The sequence below is a fragment of the Dipodomys ordii genome, unplaced genomic scaffold (assembly GCF_000151885.1).
Source record: "Dipodomys ordii isolate 6190 unplaced genomic scaffold, Dord_2.0 Scaffold6, whole genome shotgun sequence".
Classification (NCBI taxonomy): Eukaryota; Metazoa; Chordata; class Mammalia; order Rodentia; family Heteromyidae; genus Dipodomys; species Dipodomys ordii.
This window is the reverse complement of record NW_012267222.1, coordinates 7,333,018-7,354,991: the sequence shown is the minus strand read 5'-3', so window position 1 is coordinate 7,354,991 and position 21,974 is coordinate 7,333,018. Positions and strand designations below refer to the sequence as shown.

Here is a 21,974-nt window from a genome sequence, read left to right as displayed (position 1 = left end):
CCCAGGTGACATGTCTGCCCTGGAATGACGAGCCCCTGGCTGCCGAGACCAGCCTGATGAAGGAAGAACTGCTACGCGTGAACCGCCAGGGCATCCTCACCATCAACTCCCAGCCCAACATCAATGGAAAGCCATCTTCTGACCCCGTCGTGGGCTGGGGTCCCAGCGGGGGCTATGTCTTCCAGAAGGTGAGAGGGGGGCTCCTGGCGGTTGCCCCTGATTGGGAGTGATAGGAGCATGGGGGTGGACAGGAGCTGGCACTTTAAATGATGTAGACTTGGCCTGAGGCTCAGTTTTGTCTTTGGTGAAATGAGGGTAAAGCATGAAGGATGCAGGAAGCAGTTGCCATTCTGGCTCACACCGCTCCCCAGAGCTGCTGGAGGTGGATGGTGTTCAGAACCAAAGCCTCTGGGCCCTGGCTGTAGAAAGATCTGTGTTCAGCCAGGCGCCGGTAGCTCATGCCTGTAATCTTAGCTACTCAGGAGGCTGAGATCTAAGGATCACCGTTCAAAGCCAGCCCAGGCAAGAAAGTCCTTGAGACTCTTATATCCAAATGACCCACTAGAAAACCAGAAGTGGCGCTGTGGCTCAAGTGGTAGAGCACTCACCTTGAGCTGAAGAGCTGAGGGACAGTGCCCAGGCCCAGAGTTCAAGCCCCATGACAAACAAAAAAGAAAAAAAAAAGATCTGTGTGCATTTCCCAGTTGGCTCGACTACTCCCAGCCTGGTCACCTCCTCTGTATATCCAGCACCAGCCAGCCCTGCGGTGCTGGGAACAGTTAACCGCCAAATGTAAATAAACCCAGCTCAGCCCTAGTGGCTGTGGCACTAGAGAAAATGTCATTCAGTGACTGGGGATGCTGGATCACCCCAGGCCTCGCTTCCTCAACCTGTCAGACCCACATGGGCCTGTGTCCAGTGTCCAGCATGCCTTCTCCCCAGTGGCTGGGAAAGGGGTCCAGACAGAAACCTCACATGCCCACCCCTGGTGTATTCACCAGCTCAGGCTGTCTCCGGTCCTGCTGCCTTCAGGGTCTTGGGCCTGTGGGGGCCCTTCGGGAGGGCGGAGGGCATCTGACTGGGCCTGGAGCTCACCATGCAGTGGGGAAGGAGCTGGGGTAGATATGTGACAGGTGCCTGTCTCCCTCAGGCCTACTTAGAGTTCTTCACTTCCCGAGAGACAGTGGAGGCGCTTCTGCAAGTGCTGAAGAAGTACGAGCTCCGGGTCAATTACCACATCGTGGATGTGAAGGTGAGCTAGCTCCCACAGTTCAGATGGGACTTAGCAGGGCCAGAGCACCTGAGCCTGAGAACACCCACATTCATTCCTTCAACAGTCACCTGCCCAGGCCAGGCAGATCAGGCCAGACATACAGATAAAACCAGGCCCCACGCTGGGTGCTGATGGCTCATATCTATAATGCTAGCTACTCAGGAGGCTGAGATCTGAGGATCATGGTTCAAAGCCAGCCCTGGCAGGAAAGTCCACAAAGACTCTTATCTCCAATTAGCCACCAGAAAGCCAGAAGTGGCATTGTGGCTCAAAGTGGTAGAGCCCAGGCCCTGAGTTCAAGTCCTATGACGACAAAAAACTAAAAAAAAACAAAAGCAGGTCCCTGCTCTCTCAAGAGCTCCCAGCCTAGTGAAAGAGATTGGTCAGCGTGAGTGGGAAAATTGGGAAGAGATCCTGGGTACACAGAACCTTCCAAGGGCACAGAGGAGGAGAGAAGGGCTTCGGGGCAAGGGCACACACGTGCAGAGGCACCACAGTGTCTGGGGACCCTGGGAATGGGAGATGTCAGTCTTCAGTGGATCCTTCAGGGGTCCTGATTGTCCTCCTTGAAGTTTGGGATTCCAGTAGTGGAGTCACTTGGCTCTGTTTCATTTTAGGCAGATCACGGAAGGTAGCCATTGGTAACAGGCAGGGGAGGGCTGGAGCCAGGGAGGCCCAACAGGCCTGCCAAAGATTAGATGAGGGGCTGACCAGAGTGGTAGTCATGGGGCTTGGACTCAGGACCTGGGTGCTATACCTGAGCTTTTTCACTCAAGGCTACTACTGTTCTAGCACTCAGCCACAGGACCACTTCTGGTTTTCTGGTAGTTAATTGGAGCTAAGATTCTCAGACTTTTCTGCCCAGGCTGGCTTTGAACCACAATCTTCAGATCTCAACCTCCTCAGTAGCTAGGATTATAGGTGTGAGCCACTAGCACCCAGTTTAGATTTCGGGTTTTAATGGAGACCAAACAATGTCATTGTCAGAGACACAGGCCTGGGAAGGTATTGGAGGCAGGAAATGCTGAGTTGGAGGTCAATGAAAGACTGTGGGTGTCTCTGGTCTATTCTGCCCAACCCCTCTTCCCCGCTCAGGGTGAGAACATAACCAACGCCCCTGAGCTGCAGCCCAATGCCGTCACATGGGGTATCTTCCCTGGCCGGGAGATCATCCAACCCACCGTGGTGGATCCTGTCAGCTTCATGTTCTGGAAGGTAAGGGAGCTGGGAAGGGGCCTGTTCTGCCACCTCAGGACGGTAGGGAAACCCCTGTGCTGTAGACCACAGACTTGGCCTGCAGAGCCACATAGTCATGTGGCGGTTCCTCGTGGGCTGGGCGGGATGGCAGTGGCCGTGGGACCCGTGCTGTACCTGTAGAGCATATAGAAACCTGACCCAGAGGCAACCCTGGTGTCTTGGCCTGTGTGTATATGTGTGTGTGTGTAGGATGAGGCCTTTGCCTTGTGGATTGAGCAGTGGGGAAAGCTGTATGATGAGGAGTCCCCGTCCCGCGCCATCATCCAGCACATCCACGACAACTACTTCCTGGTCAACCTGGTAGACAACGAGTTCCCACTGGACAACTGCCTGTGGCAGGTAGTGGAAGATACATTCGAGCTGCTCACCAGGCCCCCCAAGCGCGACGGGGATGTGGAGGCCCCCTGAGTCCCAGGCCTGACATCCTTCACTGTGCCCACCCACCTTTCCCACTGTCCTCCGGGCCTGGTTCTTCCCAGGGGGTAATGGCAGTAAGGCCAGCAGGAGGCGTCCGGGCTCTGGCTGGACCAGAGTCAGCCCCACGTGGGAGCCTGCCACCCTCTGAGAGAGCGTGCTCGGGGTCGGGAGCACACTGCCCTCCCTGCCCCACACCAGGGCAGCCTCCGGAGCTAACAAAGGACCCCGGTGAACTTGCACTTGGAGCCCTCGTGGGCCGGGCAGTGAACTCGATGAACTCAACGGGGACTCGCAGCACTGACGACATGGCAGAGTGAAGGTGCCACATCGTCCCACTGAGGTGGGAGGGGCAGGCCACTGCCGCCTCCCTGCGTGGCTGACAGGTGCCAGACCTCATCCCCCAAGCGTTCCCTCAGCTGCGGTCCCCCCAGCCCCAGGCCTGCCCCATAACGTGGCTTCTCTGTTCCGATGGCTGGATGGAAAAGCACCCCTGTGGTGAAAGGCCGTCCCAGCCCTCCTGCTTCCCTCCACCCCTCAGCTCAGGCAGGGCCCGGCCACGCCCCAGCTGGCCTTCCTAATGCCAGCTGCCGGCCCTCCTCTCAGCCCGGCACTCCTCCCAGGACCCAGCCCCAGGTTCTGCTGCCTGGGGCAGTGGCCAGCAGGTGCAGCCGGCTGCTCTTCCTTGGCTCCTGGCCTGCTGGCCTTGGCAGGAAGGAGCCCCGCACACGGACGCGGGTGTCAGAAGAACGGCTGAGTGACGCAGCCTTCAGGGAACACAGCAGAAGCAGCCTTTTATTGTCCCCCAGAGTCGTCCCTCTCCCGCTGCACTCGTGAGGTAGGAGTCTTTGGGGGGCCCTGAGGGACCTGGGCCTCAGTGCTGCGCATCACTCCACAGGCACCAGTCGCGGGCTGCAGCCTGGCCCTTTGTTCTGCCCCACACTCACCACAGCCAGGGCCTGGGCACTCAGGGAGCGGCTGCGGCTGCGTCTCCTGGCTGTCACACACTGGTACCACTGTTTAAAGGCCTGGTACCCAGGGAGGGACAGAAAAGGCTATTTGGCTCCCTTCAAGGCCTGGGCTTTGGCCTGCCAGGGGATCACCTGTGCCCAGCTCATGTCCCCCCCAGAGGCCGCTCCCCCCGCCTGGGCAGCCTGCCTGCCCTTCTCCAGGGAAAATGCAGAGTCTCAGAATAGATCTGACTTGTGACCTGGAAGCTGTGTCTGCAGAGCCCCAAACAAGGGGACCCAGCCCCCCCGCCGGGGCTGCGACGAGAGGCCAGGGATCCAAGCTGGGCCTTCTTGCTCCTAGATGGAGCAGCACCAGTCACAGCAAAGGTCCAATATCTGGCTGTGTTCTGTAATCCAACTGATCCCCTCCCTGGGGTGGCTACCACGGAGACCCCTGACCCAGGAACCAGAGGCAGCTGGGGGACAAGGTGGGGTGACCACCGCGGAGACCCCTGACCCAGGAACCAGAGGCAGCTGGGGGACAAGGTGGGGTGACCGAGCTGGTACCTGGGAGAGGACCCAGCGCTCCTCTTCCTGCCGCAGCCGCTGAGCCGCGCGCAGGCGCACCATGCTCCGCCGCCACGTCCTCCAGGCGAGCCACAGGTGCCACTGCCTGAGCTAGGGACATGGGTGACAGGCAACAAGCCCTGGTGCCCCTTGCAGCCCAGCCCTGCCATGTTGGGGTAGAAGGGTAGTGACAGCCCCAGCCCTGTGTCCCCAGGTTTCTGAGCATGCACCCTTGGAGGGGGAGGCGCCGTTAGCAGGGTTAGGCTGAGGGGTGATGTGCCCGGGGGCCTCCAAGCCCACTCACCAGGGCCCGGGACAGCTGCTCCACCCCTTTAGCATCCACCCAGCGCTGCCATGTCAGTGCCAGGCACCGGGCCTGCCGGGAAGCCTGGAACCTGTGACGCAGAGTCTCCAGACGCCAGCGCCACGCGGCCTTCCTTCTGGGGGCAAGGGCATCGGGACCTCTTCAAGGCCAAGGGGAGGGGCGGTGGTTCAGCACTGACCAGGGAGTGCTCCCCCCCCCCCCCAGTTCTTACCCCAGTCGCCTCCAGGGGCCCCGGCCATGGAGAGCCCTGCCCGCAGAGCCGCAGAGCCTGCCTGGGCCAGAAGGGGGCAGCTCAGGGGTGCTGCTGTCCCGTCCAGGCCGCTCTAGCCAGAGCTGGAAGGCGGGGCAGAGGGGCAGCTCTCTGCCACCTGGAACGGAAGGGGTTGGGTTGGGAGAGGGGCGCCTCCCCTCCTCACACACACACCCTGAGTGATAATACACGAGAAAGGAATTGTCTGCAAACCCCCAGAAAGATAGAAGAGGCAGTGGGTGGGAGCACGTTGGGCTCACCTGAGAGCGGGCGGCTGCTCTCAGCCCGGGTCCTGCCCCTCCGGGGCCTCTGTCCAGCACAGGGAGGCTGCAGGGTTGGCCTGGGCAGTGCAGGCGCTGTGGCCCGTGTCCAGCAGCTGTGGGTCTGCAGGGAGAGCCAGCGGGGGAGATCTGAGCCTCCCAGGGCCTGCTGACCACTTAGAGCCCAAGGGGGGGCTTTGCCCTGCCTGCCCCCTCCCCCCGCAGCTCTACAAAGCTGGCCTTGCTGAGGCCTGTCCTTAAAAGTGGTGAAGCCCAAGCCCCCCAGCACCTACAACACACAGGCCAGGGGCTCTAGGGGACTCAGTGACACGAGCCGCCAAGCGAGGGTGGGCACATGGGCCTGTGGCAGAGCAGGGGCAAGAATTAAGTAATATGTATATGTGTGTTGTGTATGTTTGTGTATATGTGTAGATAGATGTGGCACATGGGCATAGCAATACAGAACTATCATCCTGGCACAGACAAGGCTGAAACAGGTTTGTGAGTTTTGAGGCCAACTCGGGCTACCCAGTCAGAGCCTGTCTCAAAAAAAAAAGTTGCTAGGCCCGGGTGACTCATATCCATAATCCTAGCAAATTAGGAGGCTGAGATCTGAGGATCACAATTGAAGGCCAACCCAGGCAGGAAAAGTTTACATGACTCCATCTCCAGTTAACTAGCAAAAAGCAAGAACTGCAGGCATAGCTCAAGTGATAGAGTGGCAGAGAGGAGTGAACAAGCCCAGTGAGCGTAAGACTTCTGAGCTTGAGCCTCATACAGGCACACGCACAGATTGCCCTGAAGCTGGGCACTGGTAGCTCATGCCTATCAATGAAGCACCCTGCGCCTGCAGAATCTGCCGCTACTGTGACCCTATATATGTGAATTTTGCAAACCACCACAATTGTCTGAGTTCTATTTTAAAGACATGACAACCACTCGTGTACCTGTCTAGTCTATTAGATTCTTCCTGGCATTCTGAAACCAAATTCCTGGTGATGCCAAGTGATATTTAGAAACACTACTTGCCCAGTCAGCGTCTCTGGGCCTGGTCCCTCAGCCAATGTCCCCAGACCACTGTGTGGTGTCACACTTCTCAGTGGCTTTCCCTCCTCCTAGGCCCTCAGCCTCTCATCACCGCTTAGACCTGTCAGAACTAATGAATTCTGGGCTGGAGAGAGACTGATCTTTGACTGGAGAAAATTATGAAAACGTTATTTTTTTCTACTTTGTATTTTATAATTTTTTCCATAATGGAGATACTTCATTTTTATAATAAAGAAAATAACAAAAAATGTGTGACTATCTTCATGTATCCATCTTGTTCCTAAACTGCCCCATGATAAATTGCTGAGAGCTGGGTGCTGATGGCTCATGCCTGTAATCCTAGCTACTCAGGAGGCTGAGATCTGAAGCCAGCCCAGGCAAGAAAGTCCACGAGAGACTTTTGTTCAATTAAATACCCCCCATCCCCTTGGGCTGGGAAGGTGGCTCAGTGGTAGAGTGTTTGCCTTGCATGCATGAGGCCCTGGGTTCAATTCCTCAGTACCACATAAGCAAGAAAAAAAAGCCAGAAGTGGTGCTGTGGCTCAAGTGGTAAAGCATTAGCTTTGAGCAAAAGAAGTTCAGGAACAGCACCCAGGCCCAGAGTTCAAGCTCCAGGACCAGCGCAGGAAAAAGCAGGGCTGGAGGTGTGTGTCAGGTGGTAGAGGGCCAGCCAGATAGAAGTGAGGCACCCTGAGTTCAAACCCCCAGTAATACCAAAAAAGAAAAAGGATTTGTCTGTCTCTATAACAGACTGGGGCCCAGGCAGACAGACCTGCACAGAGCTAGCAGCCAGGAGAGGCCCTATTACATTTGTTGATGGTTTCTGTGTTGTCCAGAGTCAGGACAGCAAAGAGGACCAGGGTCCTGGAGGACAAAACAGCGTCTGGCTGTGGGGCTGAATGAAATAAGCTGGACTCCACCTCACCTGCTTCCAAGGGACAGGGGCGTCCAGCAACAGCAGGACGCGCCCTCTGCTGGCCAGCCTGGGCCAGTGCGTGGGGCCAGCTCCCTGGACTCCCCAGGTCCAGAGGAGGCGTCTGACCCCAGCCTGCTGGAGCCAGATGATAGCAGCTCTCTGGACATGGCTCCCGGTGGAGGCCTCTGCAGCCCTGGTGAAGGAGGAGACACCCACTATTGGCTATTGGCACCATGGTTCTTTAAAGACAGCCCTGCAGGAGGCCTTTCCCAGAGTTCTTTGGGAAGGGCTCAGGGCATACCCGACTGAGCCCCACCCCCCTGCTCATTCTTCTGGAATCCTATTAAATAGGCATGGCAGGGCTGAATGGCCACAGCAAACAGGGCAAGCATTCTGCTTCAGGGATGGACAGGATGGTTTGGTTATCTTTTTCCTCCCTTTACCTAGCAAGAACACTGGTGCTCTGCCCACCTGCTATGAGTCTGGTCCTGTGCCCAGTGCTCATCCACCCTGCCACACTGATGGCACGAAGGGGGGTGAGAGAGAGGCAGTACATTGCCTGAAGCCGGTGGCTCACGCCTGTAATCCTAGCTACTCAGGAGGCTGAGATCTGAGGATCGCAGGTCAAAGGGCAGCCCAGGCAGGAAAGTCTGTGAGACTCTTATCTCCAATTAACCACCAGAGAACCGAAAATAGTGCTGTGGCTCAAGTGGTAGAACACTAGCCTTGAACTGAAGAGCTGAGGGACAGCGCCCACGCTTAGAGTTCAAGCCCCACGACCAACAACAACAACAACAAAAAGAAAGAAAAAGAAATCAAGATTTCAGAGCCAAGTGCCAAGGACTCACGCCTGTAATCCTAGCTGCTCAGGAGGCTGAGATCTGAGGATCACAGTTCAAAGCTAGTACAGACAAGGAAGTCCATGACTCATTACCAATAAACCACCGGAAAACTGGAAGTGGTGCTGTGGCTCAAGTGGTAGAGTGCTCACCTTTGCTGAAGAGCTCAGGGACAATGACCAGGCCCTGAGTTCAAGCCCCAGGACTGGCTAAAGAAAATACACATACACACATACACACACACACACACACAACTTTTTTTAAAGCCACATGACCCCTCATGGAACCAATATCCTGTGTCATGTGTCCCTACTGAGAGTGGTGTGAGCTGTATTCACTGTCTTGCTTCTGCCTGGCTGACCCCTTCACCCCAGCCCTGAGCTAGGGATGCCAAATGAAAGTGGCTAAAACTAAGTCCGGTAGGAGCTGGGGGGTGGGGGGAGAAGGGGAGGGGAGTGTGGGAGGGAGCAGCTACTTAGCATGTGCAAAGCCCCAGGGCTCCGTGCACCACAATTCATTCATTAAAACTATTCAGTATTGGATCAGGCGCCCGTGGCTCGCGCCTATAATCCTAGCTACTCAGGAGGCTGAGATCTGAGGATCATGGTTGAAAACCAGCCTGGGCAGGTAAAGTCCAGGAGACTCTTATCTCCAATAAACCACTCAGGAAACCGGAAATGGCACCATGGGGCAAGTGGTAGAGCACTTGCCTTGAGCTGAAGAGCTGAGGGACAGAGTCCAGGCCCAGAGTTCAAGCCCCACCACTGACAAAAGGCAAAAAACAAAAACTGCCGGGTGCTGGTGGCTCACGCTTGTCATCTTAGCTAGATGAGGATAGCAGTTCAAAGCCTGGACAGGAGAGTCCATGAAACTCTTATCTCCATTAAACCACTAGAAAACTGAGCTGAAGAGCTCAGGGACAGCGCAGCTGGCGCTGTGACTGTAGCTGGGGTCAGCTGGACCGCAAGAAAAACACTCCCGGAGGGAGGGTCCCTTCTCCCTCCCAGGCCCCTCCCCTCCCAAGCTGCAGCCTCTCCAGCCTGCCTCCCACCTTGGCCTCTGTCTCTCTCACACACACACATGCGCACACATACACACGTGTGTGTGTGTGTGTGTGTGTGTGTATAGCCGCTTCTTCTCCTCCTCTGCCTCAATTTCCTCTCCTCTGTTCTGGGACTAATTCTGCTGGGCCCTAAGAGAACCGTGGCAATGCCCTGCACCGGGCGGGTGAGCAGGGTGCAGGCGAGGGGGCCACGCAGGGCCCGTGGGTGTAAAGTGGGGGCCACGCTGAGATTCAGGGAGGCCGGCAGCCAAGGGGTGGGAAAGCTGGGACCCCAGCACTGCAGAATTCCGGCCCCCAGATCCTGCCCAACCACCCCGTGCTGGGGGCCCCCGTGGCACTGGCTGTCGGGGATGGACGGCCGCCACCCCCCTCCCCCGCCCTCCCCGCCCCTGTGCCCCGCACCCAGTCTCCCAGTCCCGGCTCACTCTGCCAGCAGGAGCAGCGGCGGCACAGGGCAGCCCGCGCCCGTCCCTGGCTCTGTCGCTCTGCCTCCTGCCGCCAGGCCAGCCGCGGGAGCCGGGCAGCTGCAAACGCAGGCCTGGCGGGCAGCCAGCTCTCTCCGGGCACCTTGCACTCCCATCCAGCAGCTCCAACTGTGGAAGATGCTGGAAGGGGAGCGTCCACCCTGAGGATGCCGTGTCCCCCAGCCCTCTTCGGTCCTCCCCTGGGCGGCAGGGAGGGACTGGGGTGGCTTTCCTCTGCTTCCCTTACTAGGGACAGGAGGGGTCAAAGGTCATCATGACAGGTGGCAGGGACAGGAAGGGACCATCAGCTTCCAGTGCCCAGTCCTGGGCTCAGCTGCTGCTCGGGTTTTGAGCATGAGCCGGGCACTGTGTCAGGGGATGTTTGCACGCCACTCTGGTGCTATCCCAGAGGGGTGAGCACTTTGTATGGCCTCCCTTTTACAGATAGGAAAGAGGAAGCCCAGAGAAGTCAAGCAACTTGTCCAATATCACACAGCCAGTGAGGTGCAATGCTGGGCTGAGAAGCCAGGCAGAAAACTGTCATCACCATCATGCTAAGGATGAGGAAGTGAGGAGCCAGGTGCCAGGGGCTCACGCCTGTCATCCCAGCTACTCAGGAGGCTGAGATCTGAGCATCACAGTTCAATGCCAGCCCGCGCAGAAAAGTGCATGAGACTCATCTCCAATGAACCTCCAGAAAAAGCCAGAAGTGGCGCTGTGGCTCCAGTGGTAGAGTGCTAGCCTTGGCCCTGAGATCAAGTCCCAGGACTGGTGCGTGTGCATGCGCATGTGCGCTCACACACACACACACAGAATCAAGCGAGAGACCCCTTCAGAGCACCTCCCCATGCTGCCCCTCATAGCAGGAAGAGTGGGGGGGGGCCTGAGCCTGGGGCCAAGCCCCCTGGAGAGGGACAGGGGGTCCTAAGGGATGCCAGCCCCCAGGGGACATGGCTGGAACGCAAGGAGTGATGGGAAAAGCTGCTGGGAAGGAGCAAATGCCCTGCGCAGAGGGCAGCGTGGCTGTCCCTGTGGGGGGGAGGGGTCCCTACCGCCTGTGGAGGGCCGGCTGGCACCACATTGCTGCACCCCAAGAACGCTGGTCCCGCACCTGCCAGCAGAAGAAACCCTCCCCCCGTGAGCGCCCCTCAGGGCCCACAGGGTAGGGAGTAGGGAGGATGGGGAAGTCCTGCCCCCCCTTACCTCCTCCAGAGCGCCTTGGGCTGTGCCGCAGCCCAGCCCAGCCCCCTCTCCTCCAGGGCCCCCCCACAGCTCCAGGACCGATGATTTGGTCTTGCTGCCGTCTGGCCGAGGGTCGGGGCCCCATGCCCTCCTCCGCCACCGGCTCAGGACGCCCCGCAGCAGGCGCCGCTCAGCACCCCGGGAGAACGAGCTGCGGACAGGACGAAGGGACGGAGGGGGGGTGAGCTCCGGCCCCCTGACCCCGGCCCAGCCACAGCCCGGAGTCCTGAACCCACCCACGAGACACGCCGGGGAGTCGGGCTAGCTCAGAGCCTGTGTGCTAACCTAGCATGCGGGGAGCGGGGGAGACCCCAGGTTCCAACCCCAGCACCCTCCCCCCAAAAACAAAAGGAAATTTTGATGTACAGTCTAAGCCCCAGAGTAAGATGTGTGTGTGTGTGTGTGTGTGTGTGTGTGTGCTCGTGCACACGCGCGCGCACCAGTACTGGGACTTGAACTTAGAGCCTGGGCATTGTCTCGACTTTTTTTTTTGTCAGTCATGGGGCTTGAACTCTGGGCCTGGGTACCGTCCCTGAGCTCTTCAGCTCAAGGCTAGCACTTGCACTTGCTGTGTGTCAGTGGCTCATGCCTATAATCCTAGCTACTCAGGAGGCTGAGATCTGAAGATCACGGTTCAAAGCCAGCCTGGGCAGAAAAGTCCATGAGACTCTTATCGCCAATAAACAACCAGAAAACCAGAAGTGCTGCTGTGGCTCAAATGGTAGAGCACTATCCTTGAGCTAAAGAGCTGACGGACAGCGCCCAGGCCCAGAGTTCAAGCCCCACAACTGTCAAAAAAAAAAAAAAAGTCAAGGCGAGCACTCTACCATTTGAGCCACAGCGCCACTTCCAGTTTCCTGAGTGGTTTATTGGAGATAAGAGTCTCACAGACTTCCCTGCCCATCCAGCTCTTAACTGTGATCCTCAGATCTCAGACTCCTGAGCAGCTAGGATTACAGGCGTGAGCCAAGCGCCAGGGGCTCAGAGCCTACAGATAGAATTTTTAGTCCTGTATGTGCTGGTGTGGTCTCTCTGGGGTGGGCAGAGATGCCAGTCCCCCCTGTCCCTCGGCCCCAGCCTGGGCTCTGGGTCCTGGCGGTCACTGATGCCTTGGCTCGGGCTGCCAGCAGCTCGCTGCTCGGCCCCATGCAGAGGCCTGGCATCCTCCGGGCACCAGCGTGCCAGGACCCATGCTGGGGCTGCAGGAATGGGGAGATGGCCCGGCCCACACGCCACCAGACACGGCCCTTGGCACCCAGGACTGCTGTGTGCCCACCCTGTGGCGCGGGCCAACCGGAAGTGGCGAGTTCCTGGACACCTACGTGGCTTGCTGGCACTGGCGGAGCCGATTCCTCCACAGCAGCAGTGCACGCTGCAAGGCCAGGCTCCGGCAGCCTTCCTGCAGCCAGCCCTGCTTGCGCTTCCGCCGCTCAGCCTGGACCTCCTCCCCCAGGCCAGGGGCCCGGGGGGCTCCTGAGGCTGAGTCACCACCTGAAAGCCGCCGTAAGACAGTGAGCCGTCACCAAGGCCTCCAGCTACCCCAAACCCACGGCCTCTGCCCCTCATGGGCCTGGCCCCTCGTGGACAACAGCTCCTTCCGGCCACCTTCAAACCTTCAAACCTTCCCCCCAACACCCCAGCTTCCTCAGCAGTGGGGTGCTCTGATCGTTGAGTGGGAGTGAGGTACCCCAGCACTGAGCAGGCCTGGGGGGAGGACAAGGAGGGGACAGCCGCTCTCCACGAGATCTGGGACACCCCCCAGGTCCCCATGCGTGGCTGGCTGAACCCCGACAGAGGCCGCCACAAGAATCCATGCACTGGGCGCTGGTGGCTCACGCCTGTCATCCCAGCTACTCAGGAGGCTGAGATCTGAGAATCATGGTTCAAAATCAGCCAGGGCAGGAAAGTCCATGAGACTCTCATCTCCAATGAACCACCAGAAAACCACAAGTGGCGCTGTGGCTCAAGTGGCAGAGCGCTAACTAGCCTGGAGCTGAAGAGCTCAGAGACAGCGCCCAGGCCCAGAGTTCAGACACACACAGAAACAGACAGACCCCCCCCCCAGGTGAAGCCTCCATTAGGTGGCAGTATTTGCTGAGCAGCACCCGGGGGCACCCGCTGGGCGGGAAGGGGCGCTCTGCCCCCCACCCGCTCACCTGTCCTCTGCCAGCACAGAGCCAGCCACGGCACCGTGGCCCCACCCAGGGCCCGGCGCTGCTTCATCTGCACCCACCGCTGCAGACACAGCGTCAACACGCTCCGGCCTCGCGCCCTTCCTCGTGTGAGCTGACACCAGGCCCCAAAGCACCTGGAGAGAAAGTGTCTCCATCTGTGAAATGGCCGAGCCAGAGGGGTTCTGAGTATGTTACCTGCCCAGACCATGCCACCAGAAGGCCCCAGCAGCTTCCCATCAGGCCTCCCACACCCCCTGCACCCCTCAAACCAGTTCCCACCCAGAGACCAGAGACCAGAGCACATCACACACTCCTTTAAGTCCCAGCCTCCTGGCTCTTAGGATCTGATGGCCCTGGGTGATCGTTCCTCTCCCCCCACCTCAAAACACCTGGTCCCCTCCCTGGACCAATGAAGGTCCAGCAGGACTCTGCTGCTCACGAGTTTCCCTGTCTCCCTTAGGAGACATGGTCATCACTTATCTAGGAAAACTCCCAGCTTAACCTGGAAGGCAGGGCCCTGTGGCTCTCGCCTATAATCCTAGCTACTCAGGAGGCTGAGATCTGAGGACTGAGGTTCAAAGGCAGCCCAGACAGGAAACACTGTGAAACTTATCTCCATAGACAACTAGAAAACCGGAAGTGGTGCTATGGCTCAAAGTGGTAGAGCACTAGCCTTGAGCAAAAGAGCAGCAACCAGGCCCTGAGTTCAAACCCCATGACCAACAAAAAAACAAACTCGTAGACCTGTGCCCTCCCTGGCCAGCTGGCACTGGGTGGCATCTCCCTCCGTCCGTCCCCTCACCGTGCTGGCTCCCCGGGGATGTGGGCCGGGTGGGAGGCTGGGACAAAGCCCTGGGCCTGCAGCTCAGGGTGCTGAGTCTTCCCCGTCTTCCTACCTGCCGAGCCAGGCTCTCTGGGGCTGGGGGGCCGCTGGGGCCTCTGTAGCATGCGAGCACCGGGTCTGCGGGGAGCCCCCTGTCCTCCGAGTCCCTGCGGTGGCCCCGGGGGCCTCCCCCAGGGTCCCCTTCTCCCGCCTGGCCTGGTCCTCCTGATAACACCAGAGGAGGAAAGCTGTGGAGGGAGGGAGGAGAGGGAAGGAGCGGGGTCCAGGCCAGGAGGGGCCTCTGACTCCTGGTCTGCCACGCCCCCCTCACCCAGCACCCTCACTTAGGCCTCTGGCCAGCATCAAAGGCCCACAACACACAGCATGTGCACCTCCCACTGCTGTGTGTCCTCAAGCTGACCACTTAACTTCTCTGGGCCACAGTTCTCCATCAGTAACAGGGACACACTACTGGAGGAAGGTCACCATGATGCTCCAACTTGCATTACCAAAATAGTGCTCTACACATGTGAACAAGCTCAGGCCCTGCTCTCCCCCTCCCCAATCCCTCCCTCCTGCCCCCCCCCCGCCCCGGCCCTGCCTGCATGATTTTTGGGTTTTTTTTTGTCGGTCATGGGGCTTGAACTCTGGGCCTGGGCGCTATATCTCAGCTCTTTAGCTCAGGGCTAGCGCTCTACCATTTGAGCCACAGCACCATTTCCAGATTTCTGGTGGTTCATTGGAGATGAGGCTCATGGACTTTCCTGCCTGGGCTGGCTTTGAACCTCAATCCTCAGGTCTCAGCCTCCTGAGTAGCTAGGATGACAGGCGTGAGCCACCAGCGCCCGGCTTGCATGGTTTTTTCCCCAGCACCCACCACCTTACCTGCCAGGTGATGCAAGGCCTGCAAGATCTGGACTCTTCTGTCTCCCTCACCTGGTCTCTGCCCAGGCCGCCGTGGCACAGGCCTGGTCCCCTCCGTGGGCCCCAGCTTCCCTGGACTGAGAGGGAAGATGCCCGGAGAACCCAGTGCCCCAGCTGATGGCTGGTTCCCTCACCCCCATACCCTCACCCTGGTCTCTGAGCTCGGGGTGCTGGGCCAGGGCCCCCTGCTCTATTCTACTCTATTCCAGTTTATTTTATTCCTGATTATCCAAGGTGCTTGCGGGGGGGGGGGGGGGGGGGGGGGCGGGGGAATGGAAAAGAGAGAAGAGGGGGGCGGGGGGGGGAGAGACACGTCTGCTTTTGCTTTATTTCCTTCAGTCTTGTTCAGATATTTTATTTTCTTGTGATGTTGAAGAGGAGACCCAGGGGCTTGCGCGGGTCACGCATGCACTTTACCCCCAGCTACGACGCCAGCTCCTACTTAACATTTCTTTTGGTTTTTAACAATAAAGATGTGTTAGTGGCACTGTGGCTCAAGTGGTAGAGCACTTGTCTTGAGCTGAAGAGCACAGGGACAGCGCCCAAGCCCAGAGTTCAAGCCCCATGACCGACAAAACAAAAAAATAACAATAAAGATGTGTTTAAATAACACTTAAATAATTATTCAATTTACAAATAAGACTCAGAACATGCTGGGTGCCAGTGGCTCATGCCTGTAATCCTAGCTACTCAGGAGGCTGAGATTTGAGGATCTCAGTTCAAAGCCAGCCCGGGCAAGGAAAGGCTGTGAAACTCTTTTTTTTTTTTTGGGTCCAGTCCTGGGGCCTGAACTCTGGGCCTGGGCGCTGTCCCTCAGCTCTTCAGCTCAAGGCTAGCGCTCTACCATCTGAGCCACAGCGCCACTTCCGGCTTTTTTTTCTTTTTGCTTATGTGGTGCTGAGGAATCGAACCCAGGGCCTCAGGCATGCAAGGCAAGTGCTCTACCACTGAGCCACCTTCACAGCCCCGGCTGTGAAACTCTTATCTCCAATAAACTACCAGAAAACTGGAAGTGACGCTGTGCCTTCAGTAGTAGAGCGCTAGCCTTGAGCTGAAGAGCTGAGGGACAGTGCCCAGGCCCAGCGTTCAAGCCCCACAACTAACAAAAAAACAAAAACAAGAACACACAGCTATAGTGGAAATGTGGGGAAATACCAAAGCAGGGCACTAGTGGCTCATGCCTGTAACCATGGCTATTCAGGAGGCTGAGATTTAAGAATCAAGATTTGAAGCCAGCTGGGGCAGGAAAGGCTATGAATCTCTTTATCTCCAATCAACCAGCAAAAAGCTGGAAGTGGCTCAAATGATAAAGCACTAGCTGGAGTGAAAAAACTCAAAACCCCAGAACTGGCACAAGAAAGAAAGAAAAAGGGGCTGGGAATGTGGCTTAGCAGTAAGGTGCTTGCCTAGCATGCACAAAGCCCTGGGTTCGATTCCTCAGCACCACATACACAGGAAAAAAGCTGACATCTTCATAAACACAGACTGCCAGTTGTGTGCTGGGTGGTTAAACCCTGACATAATTCCTACTGTTTGTTTTTTTTCCAGTTACAAGCGACACTGTCATAGGCGTTTGCCCAGATCTACGCCGCCTCTGCCCGCACCCTCATTCTCTGCGGGAAGGGTGTGGAGGGCGACGAGGTGGGGAAGGGCGGCCCCAATGACCAACCTGCAGGCGGGCTCCACCACCGCCTTTCCTCCCGAGGAGGGGCCTCCTGCTGCAGCCTGGGTGGGGGCAGCTGTAGAGCCAGTCGCCTCCACTGGGTCAAAACAGGGTACAGAGCCTGGGATTACAGGTGCGAGCCCCCAGGGCCTGCGGCCTGTAGTCTTAACCATTCCATTCCACTTCCCTGCTGGCAATGATTAAGGGGGACGGGGCGGGGAGGGGGGGGAGGGCAAGCAGCAAGACAGGCTGACAAGTCAGTGATAAGAAACAGCATTTTTGTTGTTGTTGTGGGCCCTGGGTGCTGTCCCTGACATTTAAGCCACAGCTTCACTTTCAGTTTTCTGGTGGTTCATTAGAGATGAGTCTCACAAACTTTCCTGCCCAGGCTGGCTTTGAACCACCATCCTCAGATCTCAGCCTCTTGAGTGGCTAAGATTACAGGTGTGAGCTACAAGCGCCTGGCTCAACACTTACTTCTAGAACAAAGTGTTTGCTGAGTGGATCTGAGCCTTCCGGATTTACTCCGTTAATCAACTACAACTATTATCATCCCATTTTAAAGAGAGACTTGAGGCAGGGAGAGGTCAGGTCATTTGCCCCAGGTTACACAGCTGGAAAGCGGTGTGACTGAACCCAGATGGTGCTCTACTGCTGGCCAGTCAGGAGGGGCCACCTGAGGTCAGCGGGGCCCTCCAAGCTTCCCAGACACCCCAGGGCCATATTTCCTCCCCGCCCGGGCTCAGCCTGAAGCTGGCTGACCTTGTGGAAGCTCCGAGCCAGCAAGGCCCTGGTGTGTCGCCGCCAGGCCACGTCCAGCTGAGCCTCCTGCGTCCACACAGTCCATCGCAGCGCCCGGAGACCCTTTCCAAGCAGCCGCCGCCGCCGGTGACTCAGAGCCACGGCCTCGGCCACTGCCCACCGCCTCTGGGCCAGTCGCCTCCAGGCTCTGAAACAGGTGGCCAGCGGCTGCCGGCTGGGGACACACCAACACTGGTCAGGGGGCTGGCCTGGCCCCCTGGTGGCCACACAGCGTTCCAGCAATGACCAGAACCTCCTTCAGGATGCCTCCCAAGGCAGAATGGACCGCCATAGCCCTGCTGGCCCCAGAAGCTGACCCATCCCCAAGGACCCCACCCCAGGATTGCAGCTTCCCCGCATGTTCCCAAGAAGGCTGTATCTCCAGCAGACCTTTGTCCCCACAGCCCATGAACAGTCCCTAGAAGGTCCCCTTCCCCTTCTCCCCCAAGACCTCACCCAGCTGCCTGGAGCTCCTGGACCACAATGCTTTGCGCGTTGCTCTGGAGAAGCAATGTGACCGCTCTCAGGACGAAGAGCCAGGCGGGGCCTCTCCCCCCAGCCTCCCCTATGAAGCCCACAACCCACCCTCGCCTCCCGGGCCTCTACCTGCTGGGCACTCCTGTAGGCCCGGGCTGGGTTGGGTGGGCTGGAAGTCGGCCTCTCCTCCTTCCTGCTGGCCCCTTGGCCCTGGACCTTGTCTCCTTCCCACTCACGCAGGATGCCCCCGGAGGAAGCAGGGAAGCGGGGCTCCCCTGGAGTGAGCCCGGGGGGCGCCCTGTGCCTCCTGCCATGGGAAGGCCACTGGGGGCACTTCTGGCCGGGCCCCCGCGCAGAGCTGAGCAAACTGTGGGTGACGACCCCCGAGGCGGTGTTGGGAGAGCCTGGCCCACCGGGCACTGGGCGATCCGGGAGTCCAGCCTGGGCCTCGGGCATCTCTGAGCCCCGTGCAGTCCCCCTGGGGCCTCGGGCCCGGTTCCTCTCATCCAGGGAGGCCACACCAGGCTGGCAGGGCTGGGGACGGGCAGGGGGTGACCGGCTGTCGTCAGGGCCCGGAGGCTGCCTGAGCCTGGGCGCCCTGTGCTCCAGCTGCTGCGCAGCACCCAGCTGCCGCCGCCGCCCGAGGACAGTGGGGGCCGGGGCGGCCAGATCCTCCAGAGTGAGGGGCTCCCCGAGGAGCCTGGGGGCCCCGCTCCCCAGCCTGGGCCAGGATCCTTCATCCAGCTGCGCGCGCCCTTCGTGATATAGAAAACCTGTGCTGAGCCTGAGGTCAGAGGTGGAGGGCGCTGTGGCCGGGGTCGCGTGCCCTGCACCGAGCCCCAGGGGAGTGCGCTGCCCAAGGCCAGCCTGGAGGCGGGGGGCGGCGGTCCCCCCGAGCCTCAGGTTGCTCTGCTGCACGGCTGGCTCTGGGGCCTTCCTCCGGGGTCCCCCGGGCGCCCTGGGCCTCAGGTTGCTCTGTTGCTGGAAGCGTGAATGGACCCACCGACCCGTCGTTGCGTCCTTCAGAGCCGGGCCCAGGCGGGGACTGGGGCTGGCCACGTTGGTCTGGACCTGGCGGTGCTCCAGACACCGCGCTGGCCTCAGGGGGGAGGTGGCGGTGGGCCCTCTGTTCCTGTCCCAGCTCACGGGCGGCCACCAGCCACGCGCACAGCCCCGGCTCCTCAAGACAGTCCGCTGCTCTAGGGACAGGAGAGAGAGTGGTTAGCTCTCAGGTGGGACAGCCAGGCTCCAGTGGGAGCCAGGACTTCAGTTCAGGCCTGAGGGGGAGATGACAGGGGGTGGGGGGTGGGGATGGGGGCGGTGAGGGGCTGATCCAGGCCAGCACGGGGGGGGGGGGGGAGAGGGTAAGGGGGGGAACTCTCTCCATGGCTGGTGTGAGAGGTGGGGGGACAGGCTGGTGTGGAAGTGGGCCCCGACCCCAGGCCCCAGGGCTCCCCAGGCCCCAGGGCTCCCCAGAGGGCTGGCGGGGACTGGCGAGGTGTCTGAGGGGCTCTAGACACAGGGCTGGCTGGCGGGTACCATTGGCCACAGAAGTGACTATCTTTGGGCTGGGAATGTGGCTTAGTGGTAGAGCGCCTGCCTAGCATGCATGAAGCCCTGGGTGCGATTCCTCAGTACCACACACACAGAAAAAACTGGAAGTGGCGCTGTGGCTCAAGTGGTAGAGTGCTAGGCTTGAGCAAAAGCAGCTCAGGGACAGTGCCCTGAATACAAGCTCCAGGACTAGGAGGACAAGAAGCAGCAGAAGAATGAGGAGGAGGAAGAGGAGGAAAGAAGAAGAGGCTGTCTTTATGGGTAGCAACTAAAGCTCAGAGAGGGAAGGAACGTGCTCACAGGACGAGAATCACAGTTTGAAGTTGTGTTCTTGGGTTGCTTCTATCCTGGGCTGGACCTACTTCATATCTTCTAAGACGTTCGGTGGGGGGAGGGAGGGGCGCCTTGAGCAGGGAGTCCCCACCCCTTCCCCCAGCCTGGCCTGGCGGGGAGCCGGGCTCAGCCGCGGGAATATCCAGTCCCACTCCTGGTCTCCAGGGACATGTGCCTGTGACCCTGGCAGGCAGGCAGGTGGAGAGGACCCCATCTCTGCAACCATCGCCCAGGCCTCCCTGGGCCTCTTGCCTGGCTTTGGAGCGGCTGCCTGCCATGGGGGCACGTTCTCCTTGTGGCTGGGGACAGGTCTCCGCTCCACGGGTGGAGGCAGCCGGGTTCTTGGTTCACGCCAGGGTTGGGTCTGCCTTTGTAACCAGGTGGGCTGGGCTGGGGGGCGGCTCAGTGACACAGCGCTAGCCCTGGGCTCCATCCCCACTGGGACAGGACAAGCCAGGCTCTGTAGGGAGAGGCCAGAGTAACCGGCTCACATTTCTCTGGTCCCTGGCTGCCCTGGGTCTGCCCCGCAGCACTCCTGCCCCTTAGGCTCCTCTCCCCGCTGCACATATTTTGCTCTTTCCCCGGTAGTTTCCTTCCCTTTCTCATCCCCTCCTCGCTTTCTTTTTTGGATGTACTGGGGTTTGAGCTTAGGACATCGCACTTGCTAAGCAGTAGCTCTACCACTTGAGCCATGCCTCTAGACCAGCCTTTTGCTGGTGAGCTGAAGTCTCTCACATGTTTTCTGCTTGTGCTGTCTTTAAACTGAGATCCTGGGGATGTGGGGGTGGGGAGGGATGGGAAGGGTAACAATGCTTGATAAGAAATGAACTCATGGGGCTGGGAAGGTGGCTCAGTGGTAGAGTGCTAGCCTTGAGCTGAAGAGCTGAGGGACAGCGCCCAGGCCCAGAGTTCAGGCCCCACGACCGGACCCAAAAAAAAAGAAATGAACTCATTACCTTGCTCATGTAATTATAACCCCTCTGTATGATATTTTCACAATTAAAAATAAACAGAGATCTTAAGATTTCAGGCCCCTTCCTTCCTTCCTTCCCTCCTTCCTTCCTTCCTTCCTTCCTCCCTTCCTCCTTCCCTCTCTCCCTCCTATCTTTCCTTCTCATGGACATTTCTGTCCAGGCATGAGCCAACGGGTCACTCCCCAATGGTGGCCAGAGTGAGCTCATGAACACACAACCACATCTGCCCAGCCTTGACCCCACCCCAAGACCTCCTGGCCACCTGAGGGTCCTCGGAAGTCCAAGGCCCTGTGGGAAGGGCAGGTTGTAACGCTCCTCACAAGCTTTCTTCACTAGCCTCACCTTTTCTCCTCTCATACACTCACTCCAAGCCCACCAGCCCCCCCCCCAAGCGGTTTCTCCAACACACCTTTAATAGGTCTGCCCCAGGGCCTTTGTACTTGTTCCTCTGGCCTAGAACTGTCTCCTTCATGCCTTTACCTGTTGCCTTGAATATCCTGAGGAGCCCTTCCAAATGTAACATTCTACTCACTTCTTGCTCTGTATCCTATTTTCCTCCAATATACTGAACGACTGCTTTTCTTCCCCCCTCTTGCATAGATGCATATGAACACAGGCCATTTGGTCCCATTTCCCTCTGAATCTGAGTAAGTAGAATAGCCCTGCACATATCTAAGCTTCATAAACTACTGTCAAGTGAAGGACCCATACTAGGCACCAGCAAAGCTCTCAGCCGGCATCCTGCCACTCAATCCACACCACCGCAGGCCTATGGTTTAGTTTTCCTGTTTTAGAAATGAGAATATTGGCTGGGCACCATGGCTCATGAAGCTACTCAGGAGGCTGAAATCTGAGGATCATGACTTGAAGCTAGCCAGCACAGGAAAATCTGTGAGATATTTTTTTCTTTTTTGCCAGTTCTGGGGTTTGAACTCAGGGCCTGAGAGCTGTCCTTGAGCTGTTTTTGCTCAAGGCTAGCACTCTACCACTTGAGTCACAGCACCACTTCCGGCCTTTTCTGAGTAGTTTATTGGAGATAAAAGTTTCAGACTTTCCTGCTGGGGCTGGCTTCTTTTTTGGGGGGTCCAGTCCTGGGGCCTGAACTCTGGGCCTGGGCGCTGTCCCTCAGCTCTTCAGCTCAAGGCTAGTGCTCTACCACTTGAGCCACAGCGCCACTTCCAGCTTTTTCTTTTTTCTGCTTATGTGGTGCTGAGGAATGGAACCCAGGGCCTCATGCATGCAAGGCAAGCGCTCTACCACTGAGCCACCTTCCCAGCAGCTCCTGGGGCTGGCTTCGAACCAGGATGCTGAGATCTCAGCCCCCTGAGTAGCTAGGATTATCAGTGTGGGCCACCAGCACCCGGCTAGAGTCATTTCTACAAAA

At 58.4% G+C, this 21,974-nt stretch overlaps 2 protein-coding genes across 2 annotated transcripts in view; one reads left to right on the top strand and one right to left on the bottom strand.

The window, feature by feature from the left end:
- Mthfr (methylenetetrahydrofolate reductase (NAD(P)H)) overlaps positions 1–4,386 on the top strand; it is a 13,779-nt gene extending 9,393 nt beyond the window's left edge. The window contains exons 6-9 of the mRNA XM_013031855.1: positions 6–188; positions 1,151–1,252; positions 2,369–2,488; positions 2,720–4,386. Coding sequence (XP_012887309.1) covers positions 6–188; positions 1,151–1,252; positions 2,369–2,488; positions 2,720–2,938 — 624 coding nt within the window. The 3' untranslated portion in view covers positions 2,939–4,386. The remainder of the gene's footprint in view (positions 1–5; positions 189–1,150; positions 1,253–2,368; positions 2,489–2,719) is intronic.
- On the bottom strand, positions 3,832–21,330 carry LOC105997420 (chromosome unknown open reading frame, human C1orf167). The gene is given in 16 exon segments (XM_013031847.1): positions 3,832–3,972; positions 4,462–4,572; positions 4,692–5,077; positions 7,152–7,207; positions 7,269–7,452; positions 9,587–9,766; positions 10,678–10,708; positions 10,829–11,018; positions 12,190–12,358; positions 13,024–13,175; positions 13,938–14,112; positions 16,458–16,548; positions 17,214–17,427; positions 17,709–17,752; positions 17,838–18,928; positions 21,309–21,330. Coding segments are annotated over 16 exon segments (3,237 nt in total).
- Positions 21,331–21,974: the final 644 nt, after the last annotated feature.